The 24,853-nt window shown below is 36.7% G+C and overlaps 3 protein-coding genes across 5 annotated transcripts in view; 2 read left to right on the plus strand and 1 right to left on the minus strand.

The window, feature by feature from the left end:
• The window catches only part of ugt8 (UDP glycosyltransferase 8), a 170,511-nt gene that overhangs the window by 61,978 nt on the left and 83,680 nt on the right, over positions 1-24,853 (minus strand). The gene's annotated exons all lie outside the window — the stretch shown is intronic.
• Positions 17,240-19,844, plus strand: LOC147846800 (uncharacterized). The gene is made up of 3 exons (XM_087237109.1): positions 17,240-17,603; positions 17,690-17,792; positions 19,064-19,844. Exons 1-3 carry the CDS (start codon positions 17,290-17,292, stop codon positions 19,589-19,591), a joined length of 945 nt encoding a protein of 314 aa, XP_087093235.1. The 5' UTR covers positions 17,240-17,289; the 3' UTR covers positions 19,592-19,844.
• Positions 22,731-24,853, plus strand: part of spock3 (SPARC (osteonectin), cwcv and kazal like domains proteoglycan 3) — a 69,638-nt gene continuing 67,515 nt past the window's right edge. For 2 of the 3 annotated variants that reach the window (NM_001327987.1, NM_001327988.1), the window contains 2 exon segments: positions 22,731-22,839; positions 22,933-23,049. In NM_001327987.1, coding sequence (NP_001314916.1) covers positions 22,933-23,049 — 117 coding nt within the window. In that variant the 5' untranslated portion in view covers positions 22,731-22,839. 3 annotated transcript variants of the gene reach the window in all.

Genomic DNA, 24,853 nt, shown 5'->3' on the forward strand with positions numbered 1-24,853 from the left:
GTCAGATTTTAATGTGACTAAACTTTTTCACTTTAGGTAAGTTAGGATTATCAAGTTTGTTTCTGTTATGCTTAATAGCAGAATAATGAGAGAGTTTTTTTTTTTTTAAATTGTTGTAACTTTTCTTGAAAGTCACGTTTACATACAATAAGATTATTATGCCTCTGAAAAAGCTCAGATGATGGTGTCAAGGTTTTGGAAGTTTCTGATTGGCTAACTGACAACATTTGAATTAATTGGAGGCACAACTGTAGAATAGTTGTCACGGTCGGTGAGGGGAAAAGGAGCGAGGACTCAGGTGCAGCAATAATGGGTTTTTATTATTATAAAATGAAAACAAAAAGGCAAAACAAACAACCCCGAGGGGGAAAACTCTAATAAAACAAATAAATGAACAAACAAACTTGACTGGACTGGACTGGACTGGACTGGCAGGACAAGACAGGGCTGGACGCATCAAGACAGGAAACTATCGACGACGAACTGGCAAAGGACTGAAAACATGAGGGGGATTATAAAGCAAAAAGTAAATTGACACACAGGTGAACATGACAAACTAATAATGAGTAAACAAGGAGGGTGGGACTAAACAATAGACGGGAGAGCGCATGACACAGAGAGACATTACAAGCCATGCGCTCACATAACGCAACACTGAAGCACACGACAAAAGCACGTGACCACAATGTAAACACAGAGCCACGTGCTTTGACAAAAGACGCAAGACACGAGCACACAATGAATGAAAACACTCACCGTGCGCTCACACACGCAGCGTGCATGCTTCATCCCAGCGCCGACCAAAACCGAAACCAACAAGACTGAGACGCTGGGAATGAAACACCACGCTGCTGACAGACGAAAACACAAACAAAGTACAAGAGCGCACGCGTCTGAGGGACGCAGAGCGCGTGCGCGGCCGCGTCAAGCAGGAGCGCGCACACTCTGCGTACACCCACGACGGCGCGCGCGCACACAGAGACAGAAACAGGACCAGACATGAGTAGTGTCAAAGCTCTGCCACCAAAACAAGAATTTACAAGACCAAAGTGGCAGAACCCTGACAATAGTATTTAAAGAGCCCATATTATACATGAAATAGGGTCATATCTTTGTTGTAAGGGTCTCCAACAATAGTCTAATATGCATGCAAAGTCAAAAAACACTTTCATGGTCTTATAATCTGCATTTATTTTTACCTAATTATCCCAGCGACTCCTGTATGAATCGTCCAGTGATTCATTTGTTCCCAAACCCCTCCTTAGCGCGAAGCTAATCTGCGCTGATTGGACCGATGACAGTCTGTCACGATTGGTCGACTGCCTTCAGTCAGAGAATAAAATGCCCAATAGCTAATCAGCAATATAAAAGTAATCACAGTTCATACGCGCTCCATAGTGTAGGCGTGGATTTTAGCTGCCACACACACACACACACCTCTGGACGACAACGCTCCCGCTTCCGCCCGCACCCGCCAGGTTTTAGCCTGAACCCGACCGCTCCCGCTTATATTTAGAATTTCTTGTCCCGGTGCCCGAACCGCCCCGTTTTCTGCCCGCCGCGCCCGATCCCGCTAAAGAGCGGGGGAGAACATAACCGAAAATCACCCAGCAAAACAGTCCAGAGACAGCCAGACAGAGCTCTCTCTCTCTCTCTCATTCGCGCGCACTAACACATACACACAAGCGCCAAGCAGACACACAGGCAGGCAAGCTCTGTCTCATTCGCATAGCAATATCCACGATATTGCTAGACAGCCCGCTCCCGTCCCAAATTAAACCTGTTACCGACCGCTCCCGCGATTGATTCGGAAATTTATTCCCGCGCCGCAGAAATCTGGCGCGGGGACAGCCGCGGGAATGCAGACCTCTACCACGGAGCTCCGTAAACAAACAGCACGCGTCGCGTTTTTAACGTGACTTTGCACGCGATAAGAGAATATAGCCAGTTAACCTGATACAGTACACGCGGTTACAAGTAACAAATCACAACTAAATACATTTGCAAGCTAGAGTCAACGAGGCAACTTTAATCGCACGTACTTACATTTGAGAAATGGAGGAAGAAACTCATCCTGACGTCCATTAGTAAGTTAATCTTTACTGATCCTTACTTTAACAAACGCAGATGAAGTATTCTTTGTAGCCTGTAGTTTCCAGAACTTTCCAACTGCTTGGTTATAATGCTGAGGTTTCATCTCTGGGTAGAGAATCGATAATGTCCATCTGCAGTGTGACTTCAATCGACCGGCATGTCGACCGGCGAAACACCTAATGAATCGGTATCAAGGCGACTCGTTTGAAGCACTATGAGTCGACTCTTTTATAGATGAATCAACCGTTTTAAACACTGTATTGTTACAGATTTAAGCCTTAGCTGGATACTTCACTTCACTTAGAGCTGTGTTACACACTACATGGAGGGGAATTTTCAAAAACCCATAATATGGGCTCTTTAAGGAAAACCTCATGCACACTGCTTCCTTGTGTGACAACATGGGAAAATCAACAAGCCAGAATCAACAAAAAAAGTCAGATTACAATTTGCTAAACAACACTGGAAAAAAGACTAATGTTTGGAGACATGTCCTGTGGTCTGATGCAACTAAGATTGAAATGTTTGGCCTTAAAGACCAGTGTTACATTTGGGGGACAAAGGGGAAAGCTTACAAGCCTAGGAACATCATCCCAACTGTGAAGTATGGGGGCAGCAGCATCATGTTGTGGGGCTGTTTTGCTGCAGGAGGGACTGGTCCATTTCACAGCATAGATGGCATCATGAAGAAAGAACATTATGTAGAAATACTGAAGCAAAATCTTAATACATCAGCCAGGAAATTAAAACTTGGCCACAAATGGGTCTTCCAAACAGACCATGACCCAAAGCATACTGCCAAATTAGTTAAAATGTACTTTAAGGACAACAGAGTGAATGATTTCTAGTGGCCATCACAAAGCCCTGATATCAATCCTATAGAAAATTTGTGGGTAGAGTTGAAAAAGCTTGTGCGAGCAAGACAGCCAACAAATCTGACTCAGTTACACCAATTCAGTCAGAAGGAATGGGCCAAAATTCCCTCAAACTATTGTGAGAAGCTTGTGGAAGGATACCCAAAACATTTGACCAAAGTTATACAGTTTAAAAGCAAAGCTAAAAAAATACCAAGTAAATGTATGTAAACCTTTGACTGTCTAGAAATAAATAAAAAATTCTCCAAAAAATTCTCTCCTTATTTTGGGATTTAGCAAATGTAAATAATTTAGGTAATCCTAACGGACCTAATATAGTAAACGTTTAATATGATTTAACATTTTTTTTAAATGGTTATGTTCCTTTTTTTTAGAGTGTATGTAAACTTCTGGTTTCAACTGTATATTCTACGATGACTAAACCACAATATGATCTCAAGTTATCAAGCAGAGAGCTTATGTTAGACTATATTTGCAATCCCTTCTCAGGCTTTACATCAAAGAAGGAAAGTTTTGTTTGCCTTTCAGCACATAAAGACCATAATCTCTTTTGCGTGAGAACAACCATATACTCATACGCAAAGGCACATACTCTCACGTTCAAACACACACTTAAAGAACAATGAGTGTTGATAATAACGTGTTAACTAAAGTGCAGAGTTGCTAAAAGATTCTCTTTTCCTTTCTTGTTGTTCACATAAAGACAAACACATGAGCACACATAGGCGTCCTGTGCTTTCACTTCAATCTGATCTCTCACCTTCCTGTTTCCGTGTACAAACCTATTTGTTTTTTGATTGTTTCTAATGGAACACATTGTGCACCACCACCACCATCTCTCTCTCTCTCTCACACACACACACACACACACACACACACACACACACACACACACACACACACACACACACACACACACACACACACCCATAACCTGTACGTGTGAAATCGCTACACTTCACCCAAAACTCAGCAAGCCTGAGGCACAACATGTCCACTGAAAACTCAATTTAATTAAAGATTTATTCATTCACTTTCTCCTTGTCTTCCTCTCTGTGGGCAGGTGCACAAGGACAAACTCGTCATGCGTAAAAGGGCCTGTGCACAGAGATTACCCATCATGCATTTCTCCCCAGGCCGTCAGGCTTTCTGTTTAACTTTGTTTCTACAGCATAAACACTTGCTCTTCGTTTTCCCTTTGTCTTTGTCATTCTGTCTGCATGCCTGCAGTTGTTTCACCTCTCTATCGTTTTTGCTTTTTTTTTATTTAATTTTAAATAATATCTGAGCATCTGCTTTTATTTAGTTACCCTCATTTACAATACATTACTTTTTTAATTTAGCAGACAGGTCCTCTTGATCTAATGTACATTGCATTTTGCGGTATATATTTTAAAAGAAGCCCATGCATTTTTGGGATAAAACTATAGATGCCTGTGTTGTTTCAAACTCACATTGTCTTATGTAAAAATATAACCACTGGATGAGTCATTTTTCACCTTCAAAACATTCATGCAAATCATTATCATATGCAGTGAAGTGTAACAAGGTTTGACACCTATCATGCAGGTTTGGCGCTGCCAGTATCAAATCTAACCTGAGATGTACAAAAAAAGCTATTTATATATGCATCATGAATGATTTAAGATGTGATGTTGATTATCTATACCAGGGGTTTTCAAACTTTTCAGCTCGCGACCCCCGAAATAACAACTCCAGTTATATGCAACCCCTACTTTCCTTGTAGGTGGTTATAAACATACAAACATTGCATACAATGATGCACACAGACAGTAGCGGTTCTAGTTTAAATGGCACCCTGGGCAAAACCACCCCAAACATACCCCATCCCCATCCCCCAAAAAATAAAGACACTATGTGGTTGATTTTATAATTTTTTTAAATATTCATATATTTCAAATATATACATTTAAAATAATAATTATAAATACATTTTAATATTCCAATTTATTTTAATAAATATAACAATTTGTTTATTATTATTATTATTATTATTATTATCCAATTACTATTCTAAATAAATAACAGTAATTGATCCTAAATGTAACTAAAAAACAATGTAAAGACACAACTGGAGTAATATTCTAGGACTTTTGCATGATATTAATTATGACAGTTCTATAGAATACACAAAATAGATGTTTTATAGAATTATGTAGACCTGACTCAGGGCTGAGAATTAATGTTATTAAGTCTTAGTTAACTCCCTGACTCATTATTCCTTCTTTCTGCTTCATTGCCATGCCAGTCAAAGTATCCTCATTATATAAATTTTAGTTTTGTTAACTTACATGTCTACGCATATCGACATGCATGTAAACAACTGGGATCAGGAGCAGCGCATGTGAGGCGCGCAAGAATGACTTTCTGCACGCATACATCAATTTGTTTTCACCTTCACCATGGTTGCACATAGAAAATAACAAACTTGCGTATGCAAAAGACGCCAAATGTGAATGGGCCCTAACGTCTTTATTTTGGGATAACCACTCTAAATTAACACTCTTGCATGAAGTAAATCTTATCTTAAAGCTTTTACTGGGGCACTTGTTTTTGCACCATACCCTTGCCGCCCCAGCAATATGCCGCCCTGGGCGATCGCCCATATTGCCCGCCACTGCAAACAGACCAACAGGAACTATGTAAGCAAGCTTATTGACAACACAAGAAAGTGCAAAAGTCTTACAACTATATATATATATATATATATATATATATATATATATATATATATATATATATATATATATATATATATATATATATATATATACAGTTGGAGTCTGACTTATCAGCCCCCCTTTGATTCTTTTCTTTTTCTTTTTGAAATATTTCCCGAATTTATGTTTAACAGAGCAAATAAATTTTCACAATATGTCTTATTTGTTTTATTTTGGCTAGAATAAAAGCAGTTTTAAATTTTTTATGTCACTTCAAGCTGTATAGAAGTTTCTTGAAAAAAAAATGTGTTATTTCATGTAAATAATAAATACTGTTTTTACACTTTGTTGTGGATAAAATCTGATAATTCTAATAGTTTAATAGCATATATGATTTTAGAAATCTAATTGACAACCCCCCTCCCCCTCCTTCCCTCTCTCTCATCGTCTTGTGACCTCGCAGGGGGCCCGGCCCCCACTTTGGGAACCACTGATCTTTAGTCTATTAAAGTCTCTTCCACAGTTCCAAGCCTAACCCAAACCCACTGACTGTAGTGGGTTTCTGTTTTTTTTTTTGTTTTTTTTTTCTTTGGAGTTTTTGAAGACATTCTCAATCAGGTTTATATCAGGACTCTGAGTTGCCATCTTATTATTTTTTTTTTTCAGCTTCAAGGAACTGCTTTAGCCATTTCGCTGTCTGACAAGGCTCATTGTACAGCAAAATTGATGAATCAAGAAAACACTGAATTTTACTGACTTCTTTACACACTTTGTGCTAAGTCTTTTCAAAGTTTCTCATTTGACCAAATTAATAAAGATCATTTCCAGCTGCAGAGTTGAACTGTGTGGTCATTGGTATTCTCCACATTATCCTGTCCCCTCAGGAGTTTCATGGACAACCAGCCTTCAGATTCATATGCTTCAATCAGTTGCAAGACGCAGCACTCTGGAATTTTATTTAACTTTTTAAAGTTCAGCATAGAACAGGAGAGTATCAGGACACAGAGTTCCTGTAAGCTGTTATGCGCAATGTTTGCCCAGCCTCTGAGTTATTCTTTGTCTGCTTCTTTGGAACTGAAAATGATTAGTGGTGCTGCTTGTAAAAGTTGAAGTTTTCATGCGCAGCTCTTCAAAAGACATGAGCGTAATGTTTTTTTCACATCCATCAAGCGTGTTTACATTGAGAAACAATGTAAAGTAGCACAGTGGAAAAGAAAAACATTCTGTGTTAACAGGTCCTTAAGATGCAATATTCTAGATTGCTCTTCTCTCACTATGTTTGAAAGTGTTTTTTCTTTGGGCTTCACAGAGAAAACCTGCTGTTGAGGGGTTTGTTTAGGCACAGTTTAGGCAATTTCTTTGGTCACCATTAGGAAATGGCTTATAAAACACACAGAATTTAGTATTTAGACAATTTTAAAATGCAGAATGTTTCTTGTCAGGGTTGTGGGATAGAAAACAGTTATTTCAGTATGCTGCAAATGAAATTTCCTTACGGGGACAAATAAAGTTAACTAACTAACTAAATGTCATTATGTCTACAAATCACTAAAGAAGAGCTGTATATAAGTGTGTGTGTGTGTGTGTGTGTGTGTGTGTGTGTGTGTGTTCTATGAACTGCATAGACAGCAGTGCAGATTTCCATAATGCCCCAGTCCCAGGTGCCCCAGTTTTACAAGGTTTGTCCCAAGGTTTGTCCTGTCAATTCACTAAATATGTTAATACGTCCCAGTTCCAGCTATTGGCTCAGATCCTAATGCCCTTCTCTCTACCATCTCTGGTGATGTGTGGTTCTGAGCAGGATGATGATGAGAAGGAACCTTTTTTTGACATTGAAATTTACTCATCCTTTCTTTCTATAAACATATAAGCTCAGCAAATTAGCTAATGGTTACCATAACAACATCTTTAATGCCAAAACAAAGATTATTTTCAGTGATGATCTGAAACAATCAAAGCTCACAAAAGAGTTTTTATCAATGTAAATAGTGATATTCTTTAGCCTGCTATAATATAAATATAAATCAGATAAGCCATTTTCAGACTCGTGCTTCACTTGTTAACATAATGCAAGTTGTTTGTGCAATATAAGATTGTTTTCACATTTGGGATTTGTGGCAACTGCAATGTGCAGCACTGTTTAGTCTGAAAGAAAAGAGAATATTATTCAAAAAGTTCATCCTATATACAACAAGACAAAGCATTGATCTTTATCGCGTACTTAGGAGTGTTTCAAATGGGTCAAAAATGTTACAGCATACAGTATGTTTACCACACCACTGTAAAATTCATTCATTCATTCATTCATTTCCTTTTCGGCTTAGTCCCTTTATTAATCTGGGGTTGCCACAGCGGAATGAACCGCCAGCTTATCCAGCACGTTTTTATGCAGCGGATGCCCTTCCAGCCGCAACCTATCTCTAGGAAACATCCACACACACTCATTCACACTCAAACATTACGGATAATTTAACCTACCCAATTAATCTGTACCGCATGTCTTTGGACTGTGGGGGAAACCGGAGCACCCGGAGGAAACCCATGCAAACGCATGGAGAACATGCAAACTCCACACAGAAACACCGACTGACCCAGCCGAGGCTCGAACCAGCGACCTTTGTGCTGTGAGGCGACAGCACTACCTACTGTTTATTTGGATTATTAATTAAACCCACTAGCTGAGTTAAACATATTAGGTTGCTTTGTTTGGTTACTTTTATGGCAACACAACCAGTTGGATTATTATTATTATTAACTGATGTAACTGAGGCAGATGTGTTTTTTTTTTGTGATACAAAATGTCTTCAAGTTCTAACATGGTAATACTAATGTTTTTTATACAAATATGTTTACATCTTCCCCTGTCAACCTACTTTTTAAATCAATTTTATCTGCACTTTTAACAAATGACAAAAGCACTCTATATAGCCAATCTAAATGATGCATAGATTTTATATATAATATTTTGGCAGCACAATCACCTCTATAATCCTAGTAGTGACCGTAAAAGTTTTTATTCAAAAAGCTTTATAAATGGAGCTCACTCATGCTTGGATGCATTTCCTGCAAATATGGAAAACAAGCAGAGACTTTATGACAAATCCATTTCCAAAAAAAAAGTTGTAAAATGCATCAAAATGAAGGCCATGTGTTTTGCTGATTCTATTTAACATGCATCTGTTTGGCAAAAATAAAAAGTAAAGATTTATATTATGAAAAAATCCAATGTTTTTATTGAGCAAATAAATTGGATTTTGTAAATTGTCACCTTAAGGTTCTATCTGACATTTTTTGTCAAGATTGAGTTATTGACATACTCTTATTGAAATTACAACTTCTTTAAATTGTGTGATGCTTTTTATAAGTTGTTTACATTTAGGACATTTTATTAAAAAAAAAAAAAAAAGGTTTTATCTACAAAGCTGAACTCTAGCTTGGCTCTATAAGGTTCTTTCTGTGAGCCAATCAGAATTTCGAATGCACGCATGAGGACCAATCAGAATCAGCAATCTTTGTTTCGCCGGACTGCTCCGTTGACATAGGGAAAGACCAGAAAGACACACATAATCAGAGTCGACTAAATAATGCTGCAGCATCACACAATATTGAGAAGAAACCTGAAACTGAGGAGATGTGTGTAAATGATTTCTGTGATTTAGAAGCATTTTTTGACATTAAGACGAAATGTTCAATTTTACATCGTTGAAAAAGAAACAGATATTAAAAATATAAAATACTGTAATAAATGTAATATTAATAATAATAATAAAAAATAATTTATTTTTTTGTGTTTGTGTGTGTGTGTGTGTGTGTGTGTGTGTGTGTGTGTGTGTGTGTGTGTGTGTAGACAGTAAAACACTTTTTTTCTTTAAATGTGATATTAAGCCTTTGAGGGCAAATACTTAATTTAATTAATGAACATAATTCAATAGTTAATTTAAAGCATATAGTTCAGTATTACCACATAAAATGAACATCTGCACTGAATGAAATATTTAGCACAGGCTTGTATGCTAAATTTGAACAAGAAAAAATGTTCATCCTAAAACATTAACTAAATGTTTTTTTGTGATTGTATTTCTTTATAAGTAATGCTTCAATTAATGATCTGAGAATCTCATAATTCAAAACAGAAAAAATGGCTTTTTAGAATTAGAAGCTTCTATCTGCACTTGCCCTGTTTGTTTTACCCCAATTTGCAAATGTAAGAGAACTTTGATATTTTACATTTAGAGTACATTTAGGGTCTCAGTCATGTTAATGCATGAAAAAGAGCTGTTACAGACATATTGTTTGCTATAAGGAATGCAAAAACTTTGAAGCTTAATATCTCAAAATTACTTAAACAATAAAACCTTATGATTTCAATAAGGTGATGAAATATATACAAATTTATTTCTATGGCTGCAATACACCCAAAGGCATGTGTAATATTTATCACATCAACCTTCCTTTGATTTACAATTTTTTCATCATCTGGATTTGCATTTTAGTGACATTTTAAGCACTATTTCTTTTTGGATTAGCTTGTTATGTGCTCGTCATAACCACCATTTTTTAACATACCAAAAACATTGCCTAAAGATTTAGAATAAGGATACAAAAAACAAAATCACATATATAATTAGAAAAAGAATAAAGTTTTAAAAAGTTTTCATTTAAAACCTGTACTGCTGTCATTTAGTTTGAAAATGTAAAAATTGACCAGCACATTCAACATTCATCGGTGTGAATTGTCCATTTGAATAATAGAAAACCTAAACCCAAATAATAATGATTATAACAAAGAGTTTCGCGATTTCTCTAGTCTCTCTTGTGAGTAAAATTCATAAATAAAAACAATAGCCTAATTAGTATTAAAATTAACTTTAACATGCTTCAGAATTACCTTTTCATTGGTCATTTTTCATTCAGTTTATACAGCAGGTCATAGTGAAAGATGACAAATGTCAGATTCCGCTTGGTCTTAAAGCCTTCTTTGATTAGTTATTTTCACAATTTAGCAGTCAAAATGGTTGAAATGAGCTTGTGTATGGGACAAATTATGGACCTTCAGTGGAGGGGGGGGGTCTTTCGATCTACCCGAACCTCCCTAGCTACGGGCCTGCATTTATATGAATTATATAAAACAAATCGCAAATCAAGAAGAGTACACAGAAAAATGTGGGTCTGTTTGTAAAGGTTTCCTCTTTGAATCACATCTGCTAAACCCTCTGTTCACACTATCACTTCTTTTAACTGAAATATAGGTATGCATACATTTACACATTATAGTGGGAAAAAATACACTTTCAGATTCAAGTGAAAGGTCAAATTCTGCAGAAACTGGATATGAAATCAGCCACTTCCCCAGGAAACATACATATAAAAGAACTGAGAAAATGTGCCTCCCTTTCCCACCTGCCAGCATACACAACATAAAGGTGCATGGTGAGAGAGAGTGAAAGCAGAGAGAGGTGTGTGTGTGTGTGTGTGTGTGTGTGTGTGTGTGGAAATCACTCTTAGCTACATCTCAAACTCAGTACTGCATTTTTAATCATGCTTTAAATAATAAAGAACACGCCTTGACCAGAACACTTGTCTTTTGCCCAATGTGTGTGCATTTGTGAAACAAATAAAGCTGAATTAGCTTTTTTCCGACAGTCTTTTACTTTATTCTCGTACACGTCTGTTGACGAACAACACGATACAAGTCATTATTGTGCCATTATGTCTCTGTCACTCAAAAAAGATGCACAGTCATTATCTAGTCTTTACGTCTCCCTCAAACAGCAGAGGGCGCTAGACATGACGTCTAGTTTTCCTGCTTCTGTTCTGTCACACATTAAAAGCTTATTCCCACGTCATCTTCCCTTATGGATTCAGGTGACCCACTAGCTTTTAGACCATTTTTTCCTACTTTAAATATTTTATTCATCTTCGTTAGATGTGCCCCAGTCTCCTTAATTTCATACCCACTGCTGTTCTTTCTATGTCCACCATTACTAATTCATTTTAACCCAATAAATTCATCTCATATCCTGTGAAGCGTCCAAGAAAGTGCTGTGCTCACTGACTTTCTTTCTTTTTTGTACGTAGCCTACAATAGAAGTCAGTGTTAACCAAAAGACTATTTTAACATGAACATACACAAAAATCTTCTTTTCTGCTCAATGGAAAGTCCAAGTAGTGTATGTAGAAAACTATAGATGTGCAGTGCCAGTGAGCTTTACATGTTAAAATGTGAAATGTTAATTTTTTAAGATGAAAATGTTCTAAAACTATACGCTATCCATGTGGGGTTAACATGTTTCACTCATGCAACTATATAGAAGGTGTAAAAAAAAAAAAAAGCAAAGCCAAGTATATAGTTTCTGAATTCATAGTATATATGGAACAGTAGGTGAGAAGAAAGCAGATGACTTTATTACCCCATCAGGCCAAAGGATTAGATTTGTGAATGGACGCAAATCAAAACAATTGACCAAACCATGTCATGTGATAATGACACCATGGTAAATACATTCATTCATTAATTCATTTTCTAATCTGGGGTCTTAATCTGCCCTTCCAGTCGCAACCCATCACTGGGAAACATCCAATAACATTCATTCACACTCATACACTACGTACAATTTAGCCTACCCAATTCACCTGTACCACATGTCTTTGGACTTAAGGGGGAAACCGGACAACCCGGAGGAAACCCACGCGAACGCAGGGAGAATATGCAAACTTCACACAGAGTTGCCAACTGACCCAGCCGAGGCTCAAACCAGCGATCTTCTTGCTGTGAGGCGACAGCACTACCTACTGCGCCACTGCGTCGCCATGGCAAATACAGTATTTTTAATTTCTAAATTCATTCAGACTGTACACATTTATACTATAAAGAACACACTTTTTTTAAAGTGCAAAATAGCTCATCACTTAAAACAGTTTGCTGCTCACTTTATGTCTGCGGATGTCCATGTATTCACTGTTAATGATTTTTGTAAATTACACAGTATTTAACTGTAATATGAACTGTATTTAACTGTAGGACAGATATGCAGTATGTTACTGTATTTTTAGGATGCATTGTGTAAATTACTGTATCTTTTACAGTAAAGATATACAATACTGTAAATAAATACACAGCAAGATACATGGTGCTGTAAATGTAAATACAGTATTTTTATTGTAATTGATTTACAGAAAGTTACTGATGAAGTGAATTTTAGGCCCAATCCCAATTCTACCTCTTAGCCATTCCCCTTTTGTTTTGTGCGTTCCCGTAAATGGGGTAGGGATGTCCCAATTCTCTTTAGCTTGAAGGCATAGGGCTAAGGGGAAGGGATACCCCTTCAAATGGAGATTTTTCAGGACCACTCTCGAAACCAAGGGGTAAGAATTTTTTCAAAAAGACACCAGCCACAACGGCAGGATAGCTGCACCCGGAAGTAAAGAGATCCACAAATTGTCATTATTACAAATTTTCACAACAAACAAGCACATGTTTTAATATATTCATAATCTATAATCCCTAATAATAACTCCTGTATAGCAGTCCCACAACATTGACACTCGAATACCCTGTCAGAAAGTCTAGTGGCTAGGAATGACCATTTTACAGTGTCTGCTATAATCTTAATGTTGTTTTTGAATATGGCCACTGTATAAATGCACAGTACAGTTATGATTTTATTGCCACATTATATCATTATTATAAAATAATATATCCCTTTAGTAATTTCCTGAAGATAAATACCAAAAAAATAGCACAACTGGAATAACTACAGCAGTCACAATCGTCTGATCTCATATGAAGCATGAGATCGCGATGACATATGATGACGTGTGCAGGTGCTATAGTGCTTTCCTATTTTATTCATTCATTCATTCATTCATTTTATTTCATTCATTCATTTATCATTCATTTTATTTTCGGCTTAGTCCCTTTATTAATCTGAGGTCACCACAGCGGAATGGATCACCAATTTTTCCAGCACATGTTTTACACAGCGGATGCCCTTCCAGCTGCAACCCATCTCTGAGAAACATCCATACACATTCATTCACACTCATACACTATGGACAATTCACCTGTACCTCAAGTCTTTTGACTGTGGGGGAAACCGGAGCTCTCAGAGGAAACCCACACGATCGCGGGGAGAACATGCAAACTCCACACAGAAACGGCAACTGACCCAGCCGAGGCTCGAACCAGTGACCTTCTTGCTGTGAGGTGACAGCACTCCCTACTCTGCCCCCGCGTCACCCTGCTGTCCCATTTCTTATGGATAAATTTTAAAAGACTTTCCCCTACACAATCGGTTTTGAGGGCCAAGGGGAGGAGGTACAAAAATATAATTGGGATTGGGCCTTAATAAGAGCTGTATTTCACCGTAGGGGGTGTTATGCAGTATGTTACAGTATTTTAAAGTTGCATTATGAAAATTATTGTATATTTTACAGTAAATAAATACAATACTGTAAAAACATACACCGCTAGTTAAATGGTGTTGCAAATGTAAATTCAGTATTTTTACTGTATTTGATTTACAGTATGTTACTGTTAAAGTGAACTAATACAGTATGAACTGAAATTTACTGTAGTACAGATACGCAGTACGTTACTGTATTTTAAAGTTGCATTGTGAAAATTTGTGCATATTTTACAGTAAAGCTATACAATACTGTAAAAACATACACCGCAGGGTAAATGGTGCAGTAAATGTAAATACAGTATTCATTCATTTAATCTTTTTGGCCTGGTCCCTTTATTAATCAGTGTTTGCCACATTGGAATGAACCACCAACATACAGTATCCACTATCATATTCCAGAAAAAACAAACAAAAAGCGCTCTGGGGTAAGCTCAAATGTATGGTCGGTGCCCTTTGGGTAAGGGATTCATCAAAACAGCAACAAGAATCAGTCCAAGGCACTCGAATAAAGTGAAAAAAAAAGTTTTTGCTATCCACTATCAAATGTTTTAAGCAGCAGATGCCCTTCCAGCCACAACCCAATACTGGGAAACACTCTCTCACACACATACACTGCAGCCAGTTTAACTTATTCAATTCACCTTAACCGCATGTCTTTGGACTGTGGGGGAAACCGGTGCACCTAGAGGAAACCCAAGCTAACACAGGAAGGTAAATACAGTATTTTTACTGTAATTGATTTAAGCTGTATTTTACCGAAGGATAGTTATGCAGTATGGCACTGTATTTTACAGTTGCATAGTGAAAATTACTGTATATTTTACAGTAAATATATACAATACTGAAAAAACATACACCGCAAGGTAAATGGTGTTGCAAATGTAAATACAGTATTTTTACAGTAATTTACAGTAAGTTAGTGTTGAAGTGAACTGTAACATGAACTGAATTTCACTGTTCTGTTATGCAGTATGTTACTGTATTTTAAAGTTGCATTGTGGAAATTACTGTATATTTTACAGTAAAGCTATACAATTCTGAATATAAATATACAGCAATGTAAACGGCTCTGTAAATTTAAATACAGTATTTGTGCTGTAATATATTTAAAGTAATTTACTGGCAAACCGCTGCCACTAAGTTACCGTAGATTCTCCGGGAAATTGTTAACAGTGTTGCATACTTAATGTGATTGTTATTAAGACAGATCTCCATTACATGTGTTGAACTTGTAAACTTTGAAAACTGTGCAGACAAGACTGTACATAAGACATGAAAGGATATCAGCTGAGACAATAAAGAGAATGAGTTCAGGGACTAGGTAGATAATAGCATCCCGATAAAGTTCCTTAAAGCGTAACATATAGTAAAATGTTGGAAATGCATGTTACTGTCTGTAAATGATTTATTTGCCAAACATTGGTAGTTTTCTATAAATCTGTTGCCACTTACAGAGTGATTCTGACAAATCCACATAGCAGCTTCGGCACCTGTGCTGTATTACTGTGGTTCATTGAGCTGTGGTGTGTTTTGAATGGTTTCATGTGTGAGCAAATCCAAGCAGAAAAATGTACTGTTGCTTGTCAGTTACCAAAACCCACACTATATTTGATGAAAAACTTAACTAAATCAAATGTATATCCTAACTTTATACTGTCATTCATATTTGTTTTTCAACAGAAGAAAGAAAAAAAATCAAACAGGTTTGCAACAAGTAAAGGGTGAGTAAATTATGACAGAATTTTTAGTTTTTTTTTGTATAGTGTATTGCAGAAGACAATTTGTTAATGCATTGCATACTGTACATTTACAGTACAGGTAGTGCATTTTTTTTCTGCTGAGTTCAGTGTGGCACGCAGCACAAACACACTCAGCATGAAGCTTTCAGTGACCCAACACTGCTCACACAAGCAGTAAGTATCCTGTAACCTATGGGTGCTAACATTAAAACACGTTTCATACTGTATATCGTATATACCCGTCAACATTAGGCAGTGGTGGTTCTAGTTTAAATGACACCCTGGGCAAACCACCCTATAAGGATACCCTTAAAGCCGCAACCCAGTACTGGCCAATACCGCCCAATATTATTATTTATATAGAATTATTATTCTAAATAAATAACAGAAATCAATCCTAAATGTAACTGGAAAACAATTTAAAGAAAGACACAATTGGAGTGACATGCAAAGATCACTTAAGAAATATTTTGCATGAATATTAATGACAATTCTATAGAATACAATATATATATATATATATATATATATATATATATATATATATATATATATATATATATATATATATATATATATATATGTTTTATGGAATTATCTGTTGTCTTTGACCCGACTCATGGCAGAGAAACTCTTACCTCCCTGACTCATTATCCCTTCTTTCTGCTTCATAGCCATGCTTAGTCAAAATAAGATCATCATCATGTAAACTTTAGTTTTGTCGACTTGCAAAACTCATTGCGTGCCGACACCTTTGCATAAAAGATACACCAGTTGGTCCGGTTTCACAGCTCATAGACGTGCGGATTTTATCGGCGTGACTGTAAACAGCCTGGATTCACACCGGGAGCAGAGCAGCGCATGTGGGAAGCGCATGTGGTAAACAACGCACCAGCGTTGTTTCGGTTGCACATAGAGACTAACAAGCTTGCGCATGCAAAAGACGCTAAGTGTGAATGGCCCCTAACGTTTTTATACCAGGATTAACACTCTATCAATATACTTGCATAAAGTGAATAGCAGTGGCGGCTGGTCAATAGGGGGCGCTGGGGCGCCGCCCCCCCTTCAAGTTAGCCTACTTTAATATGTTAATATTTATTATCACAAATATTAACAAAATAAATTGATTTAATGATAACACTCTACAGTTAGTCATACTAACATTTATTGAAAATAAAAAAAATGTATGAACAATATTTTTTCATATGTGTTCGGGGCGCCGGACTAATGAGTGTCTATGTAGATACACGAACTTTTGCAATACATGTGATATGACAAAAAGCTCTAATTGGCCCGTTTTAAATTGTCCTTGGGGCGCAGCACTCTGCGCCCCGAACCCGCCCATTTATGTTGTCAGAACGAATCATATTTGTTTTTATATGGTTGGCCTTATGTGATTGGACCATTCCCACTTGGACCTTTCACTTAGCAAGCAGCTCCTCAGTTAACCGACGACTATCAATCATAGTGGAAGCATGTGCAATTTCTCGAAATGAAGGAAAATTCCGTTGTATCTTTGCAAAGATATCCATTCACAAGGCGTTTGGATGAAGAAAAAAAAAGAATCCAGGAGCTTGGACCAGATCGACCTTCCTTGCAAATTCAACAGCAGTCAAGTGATCATGGGCGCGCGTACACTCGGGGCTTTTCCAGCACTTGTTATGACAAACGGAGCTGGCTGGCAGGTTGTGATGTAAGTCATGCCTTTTACTGTTTCCCGTGTTTGCTGTTTGCCGTGAAGGACATCGATTCAGTCCACATCAGGGGGAGCATCCAGCAATTCCAGCAGGACATACAGAAGATCAGGTAGTTGCTGTTTTTTTGTTTTGGATTTATTATGATTATTACTAATATTATTATTATTATTCATACACTTTCTTATTCCTTTACAGAAATTCTCTCCATTCCCTGGTTGACCAATGCAGTGAAGGTGGTTTTCAACAGAAGAGGCGGCGGTCCCTCAGTCCAGAGGTTCATGAACAGATAGCAGCAGAAGTGAGTTTTTATTTTAATCAAAATAAGTCATTACAAACAAGCTAAACTGTATTGTTTAATTACCTTCTATGGGAACTTGTAAATATCCCTTTCATTGATTTTAAGATAAAAATAATAATAGAGCAATTCCCTGCAAATGTTAACCTTTTCATGAAAAAAATTAAGTTCTCAACAAAATACCAAAACTGTTTCTGTGTTTTTTTTGTGTGTGTGTGTGTGTGTGTGTGTGTGTGTGTAAGCAAGTAATTTACAGTACTTTAGACATACTCAAATGTCTCTGTCAATGTTTTAAATTTTTTTTATTTATTTACCCAAGTCACATGAAAGGCAATTTCACATCCGTCACACCCATAATACAGAGATGTCAAATCCATAACTAAGCTTTTTCCTCATAAATGAAAAATTATCAAATAAAATCAATCATGTTTGTTTTATAGAAGGAAAAAAAACTCTTAACCTCCTGCCTAGCATTATTTTGGGGGGTTTTGCAGTTTAACAGACAGAATTTCTACTAGGCCTGTTGTATACTGCAAACTCACAAACTTTTTTTAGTTACATCCATAATTCCTTTGTTTATTTTCCTCATTTAAGGTACAAAACATGTTTACAGATTGATATTAAGCTGATCTTATAGCTACGTGGTCAGTAGTTTTGGAAAATATAAACAGATATTTCAATATAATGTTAACATACTTTCTCTGTGAATTTATGTTTTGAGTTTTTACTGCAAATGCCACATCCATAATGCTGGAACTGCTCAATAATAATTTGAGGAGTAATAATATTGTAGTCACCAAAACATTTACCCAGAGATAGTAAATGAAACAATACAGTTTAATTTGTTGCAAGCACACTGGCTTGTTTATATGATACAATGACCAGGTCTTTTTCAAATAGGAGTCTTTAAGTGTCTCATTATAGAAGCATTAAATAAAAATATTTGATAAGAATTTTGAATCTAAGTGTTGTTGATTTATAAGCTGGGAATAGTGGGCTGTATAAAACTATGATAAATGTAAATGCATTTTTATGACTAGGTGATCTTCTTAAACGTATATACTCTTTAAACTATTATCTAAAATGATTTGTTATTCTTCAGTTTTTTCTAGTGGAGCTTGACATGTTTACTAAGAATGAATGTGTTTATGAGGTTTTTAGAAAGTATGAATTTAACCACTACAACTGGTCTGCCTTTATAACTCAACCTGGCTATTTTAATGTAGCAGTTGAAATTGACACATAATTACATCATTTTTGTCTTTATCCTTTAGGTCTGTGATACCATACTCACACACACACTGGAGCGGTTCTCCTTCACAGACCACCTCGTTAGTGCCACATTGCTGCAGGCAGACAGGTTTGAGCAGTATACAGTAGCTTTTCCAGAAGATGCACTTAGCAGGACTCTGAAAGCCTATCCTGTGCTCGATGGAAGTAAGCTAAAGACAGAGCTCAGTCTCATCTACTCCAAGGATGAGTTCAGAGCCTGTTGTGGTGCTTTGGACCTACTCCAGCTGTTTATGGAGAACAATCTTGAGGAAGTCTTTTCAGAGACTGTAACTCTCCTAAAGATTCTGGTAACTACGCCTATGACCACAGCAGAAGCTGAGAGGTGCTTCTCAACTTTGAAAAGAATAAAAACTTTTCTGAGAAACAGCATGACCCAAGAGAGGCTGAATGCATTGGCCATGCTGTCAATAGAGAAGAGACTAGTGACTGAGATGACTGACTTCAACCAAAAGGTCATTGAGAAATTTGCAAGCCAGAAAGAAAGGAGAGCAAAATTTATTTTCAAGTAGTGCTACTGGCCAGTGATTAGGCAACATCTATGTGTGTCTGTGCGTGTGTTTATCGATTACTTCATTACTCATAATAAACCTAAATTGAACTAAAATTTTCTGATTTATGAAGCATTCGTTGTATGCTTTAGTCATATTTTTGTTTTTTCATACATCACCTGATAAATGGCTTTTACACTGTTGCATTACCAACCGTTAGGTCAGTTCTGGTGTTTGCGCCCCCCCACATTTTTTTTAGCACCAGCCGCCACTGGTGAATAGTATATCTAAGCTTTTACTGGGGCTCGTATTTTTTCTCCCCATCACCGTCTCCCCGTGCCGCCCCCCAGCAAGATGCTGCCCTGGGCAATTGCCCATGTTGTCCACGCCTAAATCCGCCACTGACATCAGTATGTGAAAATAAGGGATATTTGGTGGTATGGTTTGCATTTGAGAGGATCGCTCCTTTAATGTTTATTGCCACCCTTCATAGAATGATTGAAAATACTAGGGAAATATGGGGAAATACATTTACGGTATGACAGCTGGATATTGTTGTAAAATATGGGAGAATCCCAGGAAAACCAAGGTTTGACAAGTATGACGTCCCATACGTACACTGTAAAAAAATTCTAGGTTCCACACTATTCCATGTTGTTGTAACTTAATTGTTTTTACAAATTTAAGTGGATTGAACATGAAACAATTAAGTTGTTACAAAAGAATTGAGTTGTTTCAACTCATTTTGATTAAGTAGCATGAACGAGCAGCAAAAGTCAATTTTTGAGTGCATATTTGAACCAGGCCATAGTGAAACTGTGCAGAGCAAGAGGGAAAATGTCTTTGACAGTATGAATGTAGGTGTACTGTTTGTGTGTTTAGTCAGACTCATGACCCAAAGCTTATCATGAGGCTTATCATAAGACTTGTGCCTCATAAAGATGTGATTCTGTGAGGGGGCCATTTAAAACTTATTTTAAACTTGAATTGATAAATAAGCTATACAGAAAACTGGAGAGAAAAAATTAAGAAGTAATGAAAATAATTAATTATACTTTACAATCCAAAAGCAGCAATGACAAGGAAAAGAGATACAACAGGTATACACTACATGTAAAATAAAAGAGAGTCACCTTCCCCCCTCCCCCCCTCCTATCATTTACTGTAATTTAAAGAACACTAGCAGATAATTCAGTGTGCTTTCTATTCATTTGCGCAGTTAGTCACAAACATGTTCTATTAAGGACAAATTGCTCTTCCTTCTTTAGAAAAAAAATCCCATGCCAGTGTATGCTAAAACAGATTAGAGCTGAAGAAAACGTCAAGTAAAGCTTTAACAAGTGAGTGAAAATGTGGTATTAGCAAGTATTAAGAGAGACTCTGAGAAGGCACATGCAGGGGCACAGGTGCAGGAGAACAACGCCATGGGTGCATCTGGGCATAACATGAAGATAAAATACCTCAGGATACGCATTCTGGTGGAAGTGGATTAAAACAATGGAGAGAAACATTAAGTCAAGGGTATAAAAATAACAGTGGAAACAAACAGTATAAGAAAGTCAAACAGGTTTGAAAGGTTTTGAGTTAATTATTCCTTTATTTTATGCAAATTTGTCATCATTTGGTGTAATCCACATTGAAATTCATTTAATGTGATGTTTAAAATTTGTATTTATTTTAATCAGCTCATGTGACCCAACCCTGCTGTTTGCAGGATACTTTGAGCTCTATTGTGCTTCAAGCCACACAATGGAATGTTTTATACAGTTTTTAAAGCTGTAATGACAGCATGTGGCATGATGAGGATTACCACAGACAATAATTTCATTATGTCTACAGATATATTTATAGTAATGCAAGTCAACAAGTGCAGCTTTTTTTATCTTTGTTGTTAAACATACATTCTTCCTTGATTTGTGCTGAAATGTCAATGTGGATTACACCAAATTGCACCTATTAAGGACAAATTGAACGTAAAGTTCACCCAAAACTGAAAATTTGGTCAATTATCTACCCTTTCCTTTTCTGAACCTGTTTGACTTTGAAAGAAGATATTTTGAGGAAACCTGTAACTTTTGACTTCCATAGTGTTTGTGTGGATCTTAGAGTTCAACACAAAATAGAAAAGTCATAAATGGTTGGAACCACTTGATGGTAAGTCAACAGTGATTTTTAATTTTTGGGTGAACTATCCTTTTAATAATTGACACTACTGTGATTGGTCTGCTCTTCTGCTGCTGTAGCTCATCTGATTCAAGATTTGATGCCTTGTATGTTCAGAGATGCTTTTTGTTTGCAGACCTCCACTGTTGCCTTTCTATCGACCCGATGCAAGACTGTTCATTCTGCTCTGACCTCTGGAAGTAGATAGATCAGCATTTTTTTGATATACTCAAACCAGTCTATCTGACACAAAGAAACATGACACATTCATTTCCAAACTGTCCACATATAATACAATTTCCCACATACAGTATATCAAAGCTCACTATTTTATTAATACTGTGCATTGCTATGCCCTTCATTTAGACCATTTAAATACATATTTTTAAACCATCAGATTCCAGATTTTTCAAATAGCCTACTTTTATACAGGTCAAATATTCCTAACAAGGTATGCATAAATGGAAAACTTCCATTCTAACATTCAAGTTTATTTAAGGTGATGTATAAAGCTCAAAAACATAATAATACTTATTACTGTCTGTGACTATTGACCCCTTATGTGATCATTGTCACGTTTTTTTTTTGTCCATTGCCATTGATATATATATATATATATATATATATATATATATATATATATATATATATATATATATATATATATATATATATATATATATATATATATATATATATATATATATATTGCAATTTCCTTATGTAAGATAAGGAAACAAGTAAGACAGAAAAAAGAAGTAAAATAAAGATAGACAAAAGTGAGATGAGTTATTAATTATACAATAAAAGAACAAAAACTCACACATAGAGTTTGTTGAATATGCTTTAAAATGCAATTGACTTATTTGTTTAAAAATAACGAAACATGTAATCATTCTCCTTCAAATATATCAATACAGGAAGAAAGCATTCAATAAGCGCGCGCCCACGTCCGCCTTCACGAGCATACGCTTTAGCGAGAGAGAGAGAGAGAGAGAGAGAGAGAGAGAGAGAGAGAGAGAGAGAGAGAGAGACTGCCGAGGATCAGTGGAGCCTTTGCACGGAGATCTTCAGTCAATGACAGCGCTCACATTCTCTTCTTGAAGGTGACGCATAAGGGAATATCGCAGCGGGTTTTCGGTGTCTTCTGTCGGTGTGTTTATCAGTTTGTGTTGATTTCTCTCTCGATCTCGATGCAGATGCTTGTGCTGGTCGGTGTGTGCGCGCTGCTGATCGCCGGAGCTTCTGCCCGCAACGACAACGGCAATTTTTTGGACGACAAATGGTTGACCGGGAGATGGGACAAATTCAGAGATGTGAGTGCTACTCACCTTAAAAAACTATATTTCTGTTGCTTAAATAGACGGCATTTCTGTGCATATAGACGCGTTTGAAGCGATGCTGATAAGATCGGTCTTGATACACAGCCCTTAATTTGGATCTGTATGTCTTGTTTTGAGTGCATGCCGTGTATTTTTACGGTAAGATGCTAACTGTTTGAGGAAAAAGTAGCATGGGAATTATTTAGGCTGTGTAAATTGTGAAGTATGCCTTTCTTAAATGCATTTCCTTTTGTATTAATTCAGTATTTTACGGAAGAGAGTCACCAATCAATTAGACTCAGTGCGTCACTTATGCGCTGTTAAGTGGGCTTTGGTACGGCTATTTTAACCATCCACGGGTTAATACGCTATAAGATGAGGTCTAAACCATATGAGCTTTGTGTCTTTTAAGCTGAGCACTTGTTTTGTCAGATAGACAGAGCAGAAATTAGGGTGTTTTACGAACAATAACAAGTATTTCTTTCACCTGCGGATGTTGCGATGCTTGATGCCTGTGCGCGTGCGTGCGTGCGTGCATGTTTTAGTGCAGTGATTTTCAACCGGGGTACACTTACCTTAAGAGGTAGACAGCCTAATAGTTAAGATTTTGCTTGATTAAAACAGCAAAACAGGAATTCTGACTTTAAATTAAAAAAAAATTAGGGCTATCCAGTTAAAACTCCTTAGGGAAAATAGAACAACTCAATGGTTGAGTGTAATATTGGATTTATACAATCATTGATAAACAAGAAGCTAATGGGAACTTTTTCCAATACCAATCTGCTGTTAAGTTTGTATGTTTCTTAATGGTCAATAAAACTAGTTTCAAACAAAGGCAAACCATCAAGCATTGTATGCCATCAAGCAATACACAGACTGCAGTTCTGTCTGCAAAAGAGTGTGTGATTTCCTCCCCATTCAAAGTGTTCTGTAAGTTTTTTGAGAAAAATATATCCCTTTGGCCAATTAATTTCAAGTTCCAGAACTATCGTCTAAAGTTAAACCAAAAGTATCGTATCGTTAAATATATTTAGTTTTCTATAATGAAAGTGGATTTCATTTCTGCTTTATTGGTGATTTAATGCTAAAGGTTTTGTCTGTTACAGTAAGCATAATGTCAGTTTATGCAATTTTGACTCTAGCCAAGAAATACGTCAAACTATTCATTGCTTTTTAACAGTCGTCATCTTTAACAATATGCGTGATGTCATCAAGAAGGCAGACCTAGCAACTGGCTTTCTGAAATAAGAGCAAAAACAATGGCTTGTGGTACTGGCTTGTGTCAGATTATGCAATTTTAACTTCTGAATTGTTGTTATCTTGCGGACAATAAAACATTGCTATGCAATGCTTCTTCTCGACCAATCAACATGAACGTTTTAATGATGTGCATTATGTCAGCAAGAAAGTACAAGTAGCAACCAACTTACCAAAAACAAGAGCATGATTGAGCAGTAACTACCAAAGCAGCATATATTATTTTGCCTTGTTGTCAGACTGCACATTGCCTGCCAACCAGTCATTGCTTGCTGTTTTTAACAATGTAGATGATGTCATCAAGAAGGTGAAACTAGCAGATGGTCCGAAACAATGGTTATCAAAGTGGCTTGTTTTGACGTGTGCCTGATTATGTGATTTTGATGCATGTTAAATCCAGACGATGCTAGCTATCTTTGAAAAATGTGTGATGTCATAAAGAAATAAAACTAGCTGCTGACATTCGGAAGGTAGCGCATAAACAAACAATTGCTATGAAAGTGGTGTTTTGGATACTGGCTGCCTTGCTGTGAGAAAAATA

This window comes from Danio rerio, chromosome 1, assembly GCF_052040795.2.
Source record: "Danio rerio strain M-AB ecotype USA chromosome 1, GRCz13ab, whole genome shotgun sequence".
NCBI classification, from domain to species: domain Eukaryota; kingdom Metazoa; phylum Chordata; class Actinopteri; order Cypriniformes; family Danionidae; genus Danio; species Danio rerio.